At 48.2% G+C, this 12,444-nt stretch overlaps 1 protein-coding gene across 3 annotated transcripts in view; it reads right to left on the bottom strand.

Moving 5' to 3' along the window:
• The window catches only part of Bmp1 (bone morphogenetic protein 1), a 42,257-nt gene that overhangs the window by 14,951 nt on the left and 14,862 nt on the right, over positions 1-12,444 (bottom strand). For all 3 annotated transcript variants that reach the window (XM_090354292.1, XM_090354294.1, XM_090354293.1), the window contains 5 exons: positions 11,719-11,843; positions 11,045-11,160; positions 2,295-2,397; positions 509-625; positions 141-286 (listed from right to left, as the gene is read on the bottom strand). In XM_090354292.1, coding sequence (XP_090210418.1) covers positions 141-286; positions 509-625; positions 2,295-2,397; positions 11,045-11,160; positions 11,719-11,843 — 607 coding nt within the window. The remainder of the gene's footprint in view (positions 1-140; positions 287-508; positions 626-2,294; positions 2,398-11,044; positions 11,161-11,718; positions 11,844-12,444) is intronic.

Raw genomic sequence — 12,444 nt, 5'->3', positions numbered from 1 at the left:
CTAGAGGTCAGGGGTTCCATCAGTGGAAGGAGGACTGGCTACCAAGGCCCCAGGCCCCTGGAGCCTGCAGAAAGGAGAGGAGGGCTGTCCCCGAGAACACCCAGGACATTTAAGGGTCAGATCACAGGGTATCTGACTACCTCAAAGGACTGGAACGTGAGGCCCACGTGGAAGCCCTCAGACACCTGGATCCGCCAGATACACACTTTGCTGGGCCGGTAGTCATCTGGGTAATTGGGTGACTGGATATGGCCGTTATCCTTTTTCACATCACCCCCACAGATGGCTTTGGGGGCATAGGGTGGGGTGGGAAAGGTAGTCAGTCAGCATGTTCTGCCCTGCCTGGGTGCCCCTTGTCCACTCCAGTCCTTCCCACGTTCTTCTACCCACCAGAAAATCCCATCCATCCCTCTGCTTCTTTCCTGGAGAACCCACAACGGTGCCCCCCTCCGGGGCCAGCTCTGAGTGGTTCTAGGATACCCAGGGACCCCCTCCCCCTCCTCAGTACCTTCATAGACAGCAAAGAAACCTTTTCCAACCCAATTGCTGCTGCTGCGGAATTCAACCCAGAGGCGGCTGTCGGTGGAGACAATGGGCTCAGGGAGTTTACCCCCACAGAATCGGCCTGTAGACATTGTGAACAGAGGAGCCCTGAGCCTCCATGGCATCTCTAAGAAGCCTCTGCTTTCTGGGGCCCAGGTCTCTGGTTTGTGGTTTCCATACATCCCTAAGTTACAACAGCTGACAGCTGGCTTCTGGCTCATACAAAGCTCAGCTTTTTCTTCAGTTCTGAAGAACCAGAGAGACCTCTTGAGGGAATAGAGCATAAATTTGTTTGTGAAGGGTAAGGTGGATCCTCAGAATATCTGAGGATGTTTAGCTTTTGAAAGAGCCTATTTCAAGCTGGGCATGGAAGTACATACCTATAATCCCAGTACTTAGGAGGTTGATGTAGGAGGATTGTGACTTACGAGGCCAACCAGAGCCTTAAAAAGCATACTGCCATCATTGCTGCTGTTTATTTGCTATCCATGCCAAGAAACAGCAGCCCAGAAAGAGACACAGCTTTTCCTGCATGTTAAGACAGGCTATCACTGGTTCACCATCATTGAACCAAAAGCAGGGGAAGGCTCGGATCATCACATAAATCCCAGGATCAGAGAATTAGGTTAGAAATGAGATCTAACAAGAGTCAACCTAAGGAGTGAGGCTGGCCAAATAGGGAATTTCTTTGCGGTCAAGCATTGACTGTGTTGCCTGGGAGTGTGGCCTAGTGGGAGAGTGCTTGCCTAGCATGCATGAAGATCCAGGTTCAATTCCTCGGTACCACATACATAGAAAAAAACCGAAGTGGCTGTGGCTCAAGGAGTAGAGCTCTAGCCTTGAGAAAGCCGAAAGCCCAAGGACAGTTCTTTTGCCAGTTCTCTGGCCAAAAAAAAAAAAAATTGTTGATGATTTGTGTGTTTCTAGTAAGATTATGTGTTTCTCAACTGTCGGGAGGGGCAGAGGGTGCTGGCTTAAGAATGTAAGTTATGAGGAGGGGAAAAAAACCTCCAAGGAGACCAAACATGGCTGTGGAGGAAGTGGTGGAGTGACACTGCTTTGGGTGACTAATGAGAACTCTGGGTATGATATCCTAGGGGAGAAAGAGAGGGTGAGAGAGTGGTGTTGGGCTGCTTCCCGCCCAGGCAGGCTTCCCGCTGAGGCCAAGGGCCAGTCCCGAGCCTCTCAGGACTGTGTCCAGATGGGAGGCAGCATCACACAGCTCCTCAGGCTTCATGCAGATGGCCGCTAGCAATGTCAGACTCACTTTGCTCTAATTCTATGTGGGTTAATGTGCCTTCTGTGTCACATGGTGGGTTTTTGCACACATGGCAAGAGACAAAGTATCCAATGCAAACAAACTCAGGCATTGCTTTATTACTCAGAACTAGACTGTACTGTGGATGCCCTAAAACTGGATGGAGAAAACAGAGCCTCTGAATTGGCCCAACAAGGGGAGAGCCTAGAGCAGAGGGATGTGCAGCACGGCCTGTGACTGTCAGCTTTTATGGCTCCCTCACTTGCAGAGTGACATCCATGCTCTGGGGGAGGCCCAGAAACCAGCACTGAGGACCCTGAGGTCACGGGTGAGACACAAAGGTCTGATGCTAGTATTAGAACTAGCCAGGCCTCACTCTACCAGAACTCCTGGGCCCCACATCTGAATGTCCCGCAGGATGTCCCCTGGATGAAGAGCATGACGTAAGCTGTTCTAAAAGAAAGCAGGAGGCGGGGCGACCAGCATCCCTTACCTCGGAGGGGCGCCTTCCGCCAGAAGCCATCCCGAACCTCCACGTAGTCATACCAACACAGGCGGCTGCGGTACAGGTCCATGGACGTGAAGTTCAGAATGATCTGCGGGACGCCAGAGGAGGAAGGTTACTGGGCTCTGCAATCTGCACCTACAACCGTCCTCCCCTGGCCAGTGCCAGCCACGTGACCACTGCCAGCCTTATTTTAGGCAGGTTGCCATGGGGGTGAGGGATAACCACTCTCTACCAGGGTCAGTGGGGTTCCCATGCCAGCCCCTGCTGGGAATGCACGACCATTGTTCCCACAACATACATAGACCAGGGTTCCACCGTATTTCTCCCCTAGTAACAGAACCATCTAGGAGATTATAGCCTGCTTATAATTGATCTAAATCACCATGTCTTGTGCGTGCGTGCATGTGTGCGTGTGCGTGTGTGTGTGTGTGTGCGTGTGTGCGCACGCACGTGCACACATACACATGTTCTTAGGCTTGAACTCAGGACCTGGGCAGTTGTCCCTTGGCCTTTTCACTCAAGGCTAATACTCTATTATTTGAGCCTCTGCTCCACTTCTGGCTATTTTGCTGGTTTACTGGAGGTAAGAGTCTCATTGACTTGCCTGCTCAGGGTTTCAAACTGTGATCCTTAGATCTCAGTCTCCTGAGAGGCTAGGATTACAGACCAGAGTTTAGGATGAGGGGGATAAGACATGTATGAAAGATCACACAGTTAAAGAACTCAAGTCATGCATTTTTATGCTAAGACCTGAGCCAACTTCAACCAGCTTGTATACAAGATTGGGGGAACAGCCTTGGACCCAATACGGTGCTCCCTGCAGACAGCACTCTTCACAGGCTTCACAGCAAGGCTGGCTCAGGCCTGCCTCAGTGAGTCCCACAGCTTCGCAGCCAGGGGTTATCCTGTGCAGGTGCGAGGGACCAGAGTGAGTCAAAGAAGGCTGTACAGTTCCCACCAGCAGGCGCTTTAGGTAAATGGTCACTTTGAGCTGTGAGGTATGGATGCCAGAGGGCCTGGGCGCTTCCCATTCTGAGCTGGTGGGCTTTCCAGAGGGGATGGGCCAGAGCTCATGGACAGCTAAACAGAGTAGAGGCCAGGATGAAACACCCCAAGGTGGGAGCTGGCCTCTGCTATGTCATGGCCCATGCTGTGACTGGTCAGGAAAGAGCTTCTGGTGCCCAGGCACTCTCATGGCTGGGAGGTTTTAACACAGTTGCATGGTCTCTCTGCTATAGGACTATCTCTGTCCACTTTCTCTTCGTTCCTGTTCCTTTTAGAACATACCACAGTATACCATGTTAGGCCCTCACACCATTTGTAAACAGGGGTGCTACCCTCTTGATCACCCAGTCTTTCCTGGCTTACTCTGCCTGTTGAGTAACTCAGGGCGTTATGCTCACTAAGCAGATGTTTTACAGCTGGAGTCAAGTCTCTAGTCCATTTATGCCTCGGTTATTTCTAGAGTAAGTCAAGTTTGGACCATCATCCTCCTATCTATGCCTCCCAAATAGATGAGATTAATGATGCATGCCACCATGCAACTTGTTGTTTAGACTGGCCTTGAACAATGATTCTTCTTATATTTCTGTCTCCAGAGTATCCAGCTATGATTTCAGATGTATGCACTTGGCCCCTAACAATTCTCACTGGGCCTCAGTGCACTTACCTACAACACCTTCCCACACCCCCTCTGCTGCTTCCTTCTCTCCTTTTCTAACTTATAGTGTCTTCCTTTTCTTTTCTGTCCTAAATATAACAGTTTAAATACATTTATATTTAGAAACATTTTAATAATTGTGGTACTCTACAATCTAACTGAATGAGATCACGTTTTGAAAAGCAAATGATATATTTATCTTTTTATTAATCAGAATCACTGGAAGTTATTATTCCTAGAATTTTTTCTTTTTTCTTTCTCTTTCCTTCCCTCCCTTCCTCTCTTCCTCTTTCCTTCCTACCTTCTTCTCACAGAAACCAAAGTGGGAATGACTAAAAAAATTAAAGGGAGAGAAAGTAAGAGGCTACAATGACTAAGCACCCACGAAAATGAACATGGCAACTCCATGCAAGCTGACATGGAGAGAAGCTGTAGAAAGACCACATGTGTCTACGTAAAGTCCTTTTGGTTTTGTGTGCATGCACACAAGTCCAGAAGAGTACAACTGTGCTTGAATGCCTTCCGATGAGTGGGATGTAGAGGAAGATACTAGGGCTGGAACTCAGAACTCAGAGGCTCACATTTCCATGGCTTGCTTGCTAGTGCTCTATCATTCGAGACACAACCTCAGCTGGCTTTCTGCTGGTTACTTTGGACATGGAGTGTCAATGAACCTTCATCCTCTAGCTCTCAGTTTCCCTAACAAGATAGATTATAGGCATGAGACATCAGTGCCTAGCTAGAGGAAGATTTGTTTTTTACTTAAACATTTTTAGACTTCAAAAATTTTTATGACATGCGCGTGTTATTTTTATATCTAAGAAATGACAAAAAATATCTTTGAAAGAGATGCTGGATAAAAGAAGGAATGCAGATGGCTGAACAAGTGTCCATTCCCACCCTCCCCCCCCTTACAGAAGCAGGCCTGCATCTTTTGGGAGGGAGGATATGGTATGGGTTCCAGAGACCACGCCCATTGGGCAGAAACCCAGCAAGCCCACCCAATACCTCCCAAGGGGAGGGAGGAAGCACGGTCACCTCCCACAGGAAGAGACCCCGCACTGGTGGTTAGTAGTGTTCTGCAGGGAGGCACAGCCAAAGCTATATTGAGACTGGAGGTGTCTAATTAAGAGTTGTACCAACTTCTGTCATGTGGATACAGCTGTGCCCTGGTGGCAGGGGCAGTGCCTTCTGCCAAAGAAAACCTGTCCAGCTCCACCACTTCCTGGCTGGGGACTCTGGGCTGTGGATCAGCTTCCTGGATCCTCAGGGTCTTTGTGTAACAAATGGAGGTAGTCACCGGCTCCTGTGAGGACTTGGGATTAAATGCGATGTAGTGCAGTGTCTCTCAGTATCCCCTTCATGGGGGAAGGTCATCTATACTTAGAGGATGTTTTCCTGGAAGAACTGATAGAGCTAACCTCCTCCCTAGCTCCAAGCAGAAGCCATGCTTGCTACCAACCAAAACAACCCCCAGCCACCCACTGGCTTCAATGCAGTCTCACTGCTGGATCTTAGACTTGGAATTGGATTCCTCTCTGTCTTCTTTTATTTCTAAGAGGGTGAAGATGATTAGATCTAGCTCTTGGGGCATAGAGAATAAACTCAAAGGCTTACAATGGGGTCTGGCTGTCTATAAGTATAGATTTTACAGTTGGATGCTGGTAGCTAATACCTTTAACCCTTGCTATTCAGGAGGCTGAGATATGAGGATTGTGGTTCAAAGCCAGCCTAGGCAGGAAAGTTCATGAGACTCTTACCTTCAATTAACCACCCAAAAGCCAGAGTGGAGCTGAGGCTCAAGCGGTAGAGTATCAGCCTTGAGGAAAAAAAGCAGATGAGGGAGTATATTCTGACTGTGAGTTCAAGCTCCAGTACCAGAAAAGGAAAAAAAAAAAAGTATAGATTTTACCTTTCAAGTTGAATTTGTTTAAGACATTTAAAATGGCTCAGGCCAGATCCTGGAAGTAGAAGCAAGTAGGCTTCTAGGATGTGACCAGGATTTAGTCACTGGGTAATTTATGAATCAATTTAATAATTTATTCTACTAGAAATAGAAGAGACAACAGTAAGCCAGGCACAGTGCCTCATGTCTGTAATCCTAGCTACTTGGGAGGCAGAAACCAGGAGGACGTGGTCTCAGGCCTGCCTAGCTAAAAGATTCAGACAGAAAAAAAGCGCTAGCGGTGAATGCCCATTACTGTAGCTATGGGAAGCGCAAACTAGGAGGGTGACAATTCAGAAGAAAAAGAAAAGGCCATCAGCTTCTGGTACTGGCTGAACTGTTACTGTGAACTACTCTAAACACTTTATCTGGATTTGCTTCTCTGTGACAAGCCCTGAGAAGGTGAATCATTTTCAGGCCCCTTTTACAAGTGGGAAACAAAGGTACCGGGAGGCTAAGCCACTTCCCCAGATCTCACAGCCTGGAGCCAGCAGGCAGACCAAGATATACTGGCTCCCAGATCTGCCCTTGACAATGCCTCCACAAGCTTCGGATCAATTCTTCTCAGCAGCTGGGCTGAGAATTGTATCTACTTCCCCTTTCTCCACAGATCCTCAAGTCTTCCAGTACCAAAGAAGCAGGACTAAGGGGAGGGTCCAACAGAGGCATCCCAGAGAGGACTTCCTCCTGCTTGGGGGGGGGGGGGAAGGCTGCTCTAGGACAGCCTGGTGGGGGAGGGGACTTTGAAGATCAGATGGCATTTCCCAAGGCAGAGATAGGATTGAGGGTGGATGCCTGACAGCTCCAAGACATTTACAGTTCTTATCTTCCTGGCTCCTTTGCATAGTTGGCTAGCCTGCCACGGCTCCTCCTTAGAGCACTCTCCTCCCATGAAGTCTGCTTTGTTGCCTGGGAACCAAGGTAAATCCTTGAGTCAGCTGCTAATTATGCAAGTTGGGACACTCAGGGGGGCTCTTTCTTGTGGCTGACATATCTGTGACGTATGGATTGTATAAGATTTATTTTATACATTCAGACCACTGGCAGGGAGCCGAGCACTGGGAAGCAAGAGAAAAACAACTCCTGGGAGCTGAAATTGATGTCAAAGTCCATCCGCACAGCAGGTGGCGTTATTTAAGGTTTACTGTTGAAAGATCAGACTTTGACCAATCCAGAACCAAACATTGGTTTTACCTGGGAATCTGAGCTATGAGTTTCCATTCCCCTTTGTACACAGCAGGGGTAGCCAAGAGTACTTAGCTCTGAACATTGTAAGGCCGCAGGGCACCAGTGGCTCACGCCTGTAACCCTAGTTACTCAGGTGGCTGGGATCTGGGAATCAGGGTTCAAAGCTAGCTCAGGCAGGAAAGTCTATGACTCTTATCTCCAATTAAACACCCACAAGCCAGAAAGGGAGCTGTGGCTCACGTGGTAGAATTCTAACCTTGAGCATAACAGCTCAGGGACAGTGCCTAAGCCTTGAGGCCACGCACAAGTCTATGGCCTGCACAAAAAGAAAGAAAGAAAGAAAGAAATTTTTGTAGGGAACAATGAGGCTGTGTATGTAAGATACTTCCACTGACACATACTTGCTACAATAACAAAGTCAAGGCACAGACAGTTCAAACCAGCAAAAGCGGACTAATTTTTTGCCAGTGCTGACATTTGAACTCAGACCCGTATGCTTGCTAGATGAGTGCTCTACGATTTGAGCCACCTATACTTTGCCTTTTTATTTTCTTTCGCTGCGTTCAGATATTTCCCCTGTTTCTTGCCTGGGGCTGGCTTCAGACCTTGATCATCCTACTTATACCTCCCACATAGCTGGAACATATGCAATGCCTATCATCACACACCTAGCGTATAGGTTAAAATGCCCCAGATCGCAATTTTTAAGTGAGATTTGTAACAAAAAGAAAGTAGAGGGGCCGGGAGTTTGGCTTAGTGGTAGAGTGCTTGCCTAGCATGCACGAAGACCTGGGTTCGATTCCTCAGTACCACAAACATAGAAAAAAAGCTGGAACTGGTGCTGAGGTTCAAGTGGTAGTGGTAGAGCTCTAGCCTTGAGAAAGTCCAAGGACAGTGTTCAGGCCCTGAGCTCAAGCCCAGGAATGGCAAAAAAAAAAAAAAAAAAAAAAAAAAGTAGTCATTTTATGACACCAACCTCTCAGGGCTCCTGAGTCCTTAGGCTCCCACTCCGCCACTTTTTTTTTTTTTTTTTTTTTTTTTTTTTTGAGACAGGGTATCTCTGTGTAGTGCTCAAACTAACAATCCTCCTGCCTCACTCTCCTGAGTGCTAGGATTACAAGTTTTCCATAGGCCCTATGAAGCTCAACACCCCCAGGTGCCATCTTGGGTTCACTTACAAACAGACCTGATTTTATGTGATACATTTCTATAGTCATGTATTGATCCATGCACAATTTTTATCCTAAGCTTTATTCCTGCCCTGGAGCTCCAGACTTTGGGGAATTATAGAGGAACCAGTTCACAAAATGGAAATGCTCCTGCTACAGACAGAGCTCTGTATCCATCAGAGACACATGGGCCAGTGTATGTCACCAGGAATAATAGGCCCTGCCTCTCTGCCTCACCCTGCTGCCTGAGCCAAACCCTATGAGAGAAAGCAGTCTTTCCTGCCTGCTGTTCGTTGGGGCTAGGACTATTTTATAAAGCTGCATGTCCCTAGTGCTTGGCCCAGTGCTAGGCACATAGTAGGTCCACAGGTTTAATGGAAGAACATCAGGGCAATTATTGAAATGCAACAGAGCATTTCAGTGTCAACCCTCAACTAAACTCCATCATACTTCAATCATAGACTCGTGTGTCACAATCCAGGTTCTATGTGACCTTCAGCCTTATGACCTTAAAGGGACAATGTCAATGCCTACCCTACATTGTCATTGTGCTAAGAGCTATAACAGATATAAACTACTGAATACCCACCTAATCAGATATATGCGTAGGAATTGTTAGTTGTCGCTATTAATATTATTATCATCATCATTTATAGGTGAAATGTTCACAGACTGGAGGAGTAGGGATCTTGGGAGAGAAATGAGAGCCGCCAGAGCTCTGCTAGTTCAAAACAGCCAAAAAGACTGGAATTTTCTTTTTTGGTGCCAGTACTGGGGCTTGATCTCAAGGCTGGCACTCTGTCACTTGAACCACAGACCCATTTCCGGCCTTTTTTGGTAGTTAATCAGAGATAAGAGTCATAAATTTTTCTGCCTAGGCTGGCTTTAAACCATGATCCTCGTATCCCAGCTTTCTGAGTACAGGCATGACCCACTGGCACCAGCTACGATTGCAATTTTAAGTGAGATTTGGAACAAGAACAAGAAAGAGATGATTTCATTTCTGAGATGATGGTAGAACACCAAGAGAGATGACAGAATTACTCACTTCTCACTAAAACATCTATTTTATGTGAGAGCAATCTTCAAACTGGTTGGAAATAAAAGGTCAGCTGCTCTATACAGAGAAAGAGAAGTCAGGGAACACCTCTCAAAATTGGCTTTTGTCTCTGCTCACAAATGACATCAGAGGACAATCAAATAGCTTGCAGATGTGTGGTTAGCATGTACAAGAACTCAGAAACTTCCCCAATCTCTGAGGGGAGAGGGAGAGGGAGAGAGAGTGTTGAGAGTTGGGAAGGTGTTAGGAAGATACTGTGTACCAGAACTGAACATCAATCTCTAATTAAATAGATATCTATGGCCATGTAAGAAAGAAGTAGTGATTGCTGGGAGCGATTTTCCTTTTTAGGCAGCCGTGGTAGAGTATGCCTATAATCCCAGCACTTAGGAGGCTAAGATGGGAGAATCAGACTATAGTAAAACCTTGTCTTACACACACACACACACACACACACACACACACACATGCGCACACGTAAGGGTGTTTTATTCTCAATGGAAGTGATTTTATGAGGCATACTGGCTTATGTATTAAGTACTCATTCATCACTTCCTATGCCAGAGAAAGAAACATGACAGAAGAGGTTCATAAACAGACCCTGCAACTTGTGGGACCTGTGACTGGAGGACAGTGGCAAGTGGCATCAATGATGGCCAATGGGAAAGTAGCAGATGAATTGCTGTTTAGAGGGGGAATCTTGGGCTGATTTTGGTTGGCAATTTGTTCAACATATGGATCAAAAACCAGGACAAAGAACAGGATGTGTGGATGTGTCTATCAAATGAACCATGGCAGAGGTAAAAGACTCTTGAGAGACATGCTACAATAAACGATATGCCCAGTAGTAACACTGAGTCTAGCTCAGGGCTCCGGTGGTACTTCAAGTACTGTGTTCCAATCGAAGGAACAGTCTTGTGGCTCACTCTGGGGAAGTAACACAAATATGAAGGGCACAGAAGTTCCAGACTGCGCCTGATAAGCCTGCCAATCAACCTAAGAAGGCTCAGAAGTGGCCTACCCAGGTTGAGGGAATGACTGGGACTCAGGGACAGAAGTTTTAGTGAACTGCTTCTGGGAGAGAGATGTGAAGTTTCAGAGACAGAGATCCTCCTCTCTATCAGGAAGACACTTTGTGGCGCGATGAGATGGCAAGAGAAGAGAATGGCAAATTCTGAGAAGCAGTGAGCCTGTCTTTAGTCATTCAAAGCTAGTCAACTTCGGAGGAGGGAACGGTACTACAGGCTGAGGCCTTTCGGCATCTTGTGTGCACTCTGCTTGCCTACCTGAGTAGCAGGCTCAAGGTTGCTTTCTGGGGGAAGTCCTTTCTGAGTAGATCAAGAAGGTGGAGACGGCTGGGCTCACTCTAGTAGCTCACGCAACTCACACATCCCTAGCTACACAAGAGACTGAGATCTGAGGATTGTAGTTTAAAGTCACCTTGGGCAGAGGAGTCTAAGAGACTTATATCTCCAATTTATCAGCAAAAAGCTGGAAGTGAACCTGTAGCTCAAGTGACAGAGCTTGAGCACTAAGCATAAAAGCCAAAGAGACTAAGTATCCGAGATTAGTGTTCGTAACATTCCATTTACTTGTGTGTTCCATGTATTTATAAAGACCACGTATGTCCTCCTCCCTGAGATCCTGGAGATGGGGCTCCCCAAGAAGACAAATTCTTACTCACTGGGTACTAGCATGTCTGATTACAGTTACCTTCTCCCCAGGCGTGACAGAGATGCGCCACACACAGTGCATGTGGGCAGAGTAGCCATTGGGGTACTCAGGCGAGGAGAAGTTGCCTGTGCTGTCCTGCAGGGTCTCTCCACAGGCTGCCAAGAAAAGGAAGAGATTGGACAGCTGGCTGCAGGCACCATATCCCCCTGTCTCTGGCTCACTCCCACCCTGACTCTTGGTACACTTTAGGGGACAGAGGCGTGGCTGAGGAGAGGAATTGGTCCTATCCCTTTAAGATCCACTCCCTCCTCCTCCCCTCACACACCATCCTACTTCCTGGGCCTAGTGCTACCAGGGTAACCAGATGCCCTGTTGTCAAGGCAACATGGGCTTCAGAGTTAAGGTCAAGCTCCTTTGGTGGGCCTCACTTCCTCTTCTCCCCTGAAATGGTTCTGCTCTTCCCTTACTGCTTGGATCACCTACCCTGCACTTTCCTAGAATCCCCTGAGGCAGATGGCTCCATTTTTTCCTGCCTAAGCCTAGCTCCTGTGGCCTCTGAGCTGGAACCCTAGCCCTTCCTTAATGGCTGTCCTCTAACACCCTTCTCTGAGAATTAAGGCTCTGACATTCTTGGTGGCCCCAGGCCCCAGCCTCTGCCTCTTTTGGATTCCACCTTTAACCCCACAGTAAGGCCTGTCCTTTCCTGCTCCAACCTGGGCACTTGTAGAGCTTGCGGGCCTGGGCGATATCCCCTTTGCTGAGTCGGGTCCTTTGGCCAATGGGAGGCTTCACTCCGTTTACCTCATACTTGGGGACAATAGTGTCCAGGAAGATGCCCCTGAGGAGGACATGGAGAGGGTAAGGGCACTGGTCAATGGAGAGTGAACAAGGAGGGAGGGCAGTGTGCCTGTCTGCACCCACAGGTCATGACCCCACCAGAGCCCAGACATTCCTCAGCAGGGTCAGGGACGGGTGGAGACATCTCACCCTGTCATTAAGCTGCCCACTGACCAGCAGCCACCCTGCTCCGTGGCAGCCATACCACAGGAGCTGTGGGAGACCTGGGCTTGGGGACTGTCCCAGCTCAGTCGCCCCAGCTCTCAGCCCCAGGGAAGCTTCGGGCTGAGTCCATCATCTCTGCAGCCCCTCCCAGCCTCCACTGCTGACTCAGCCTCCACGAACCTCTCCCAGGACTGTCGGGGCCAACTCATCACCCTCTGATCCACTGTGTCTGACAGAACCTGGAGAAAGGCCAAAGGGCAGGGGCAGCTTCCATTGTGGCCCAGGCCCCATTGTCTATGTCTCCTGGCTAAGCCTGCAGCATTGATGTAGGGAGCTGGAGGAAGGAGAGGTGGCAGGCCAACATCTCCCAGGGCTCCTGACTCACACACAGCTGGGCAGAACACAGCAGGGGTGGGAAGTGGAAGAAGGGTCTGTGG

This window comes from Megascapheus bottae, chromosome 20 (assembly GCF_031878675.1).
Source record: "Megascapheus bottae isolate mThoBot1 chromosome 20, mThoBot2.hap1, whole genome shotgun sequence".
NCBI classification, from domain to species: domain Eukaryota; kingdom Metazoa; phylum Chordata; class Mammalia; order Rodentia; family Geomyidae; genus Megascapheus; species Megascapheus bottae.
Note: the sequence above shows the minus strand (reverse complement) of the source record. Positions and strands in the feature narration are given on the sequence as shown.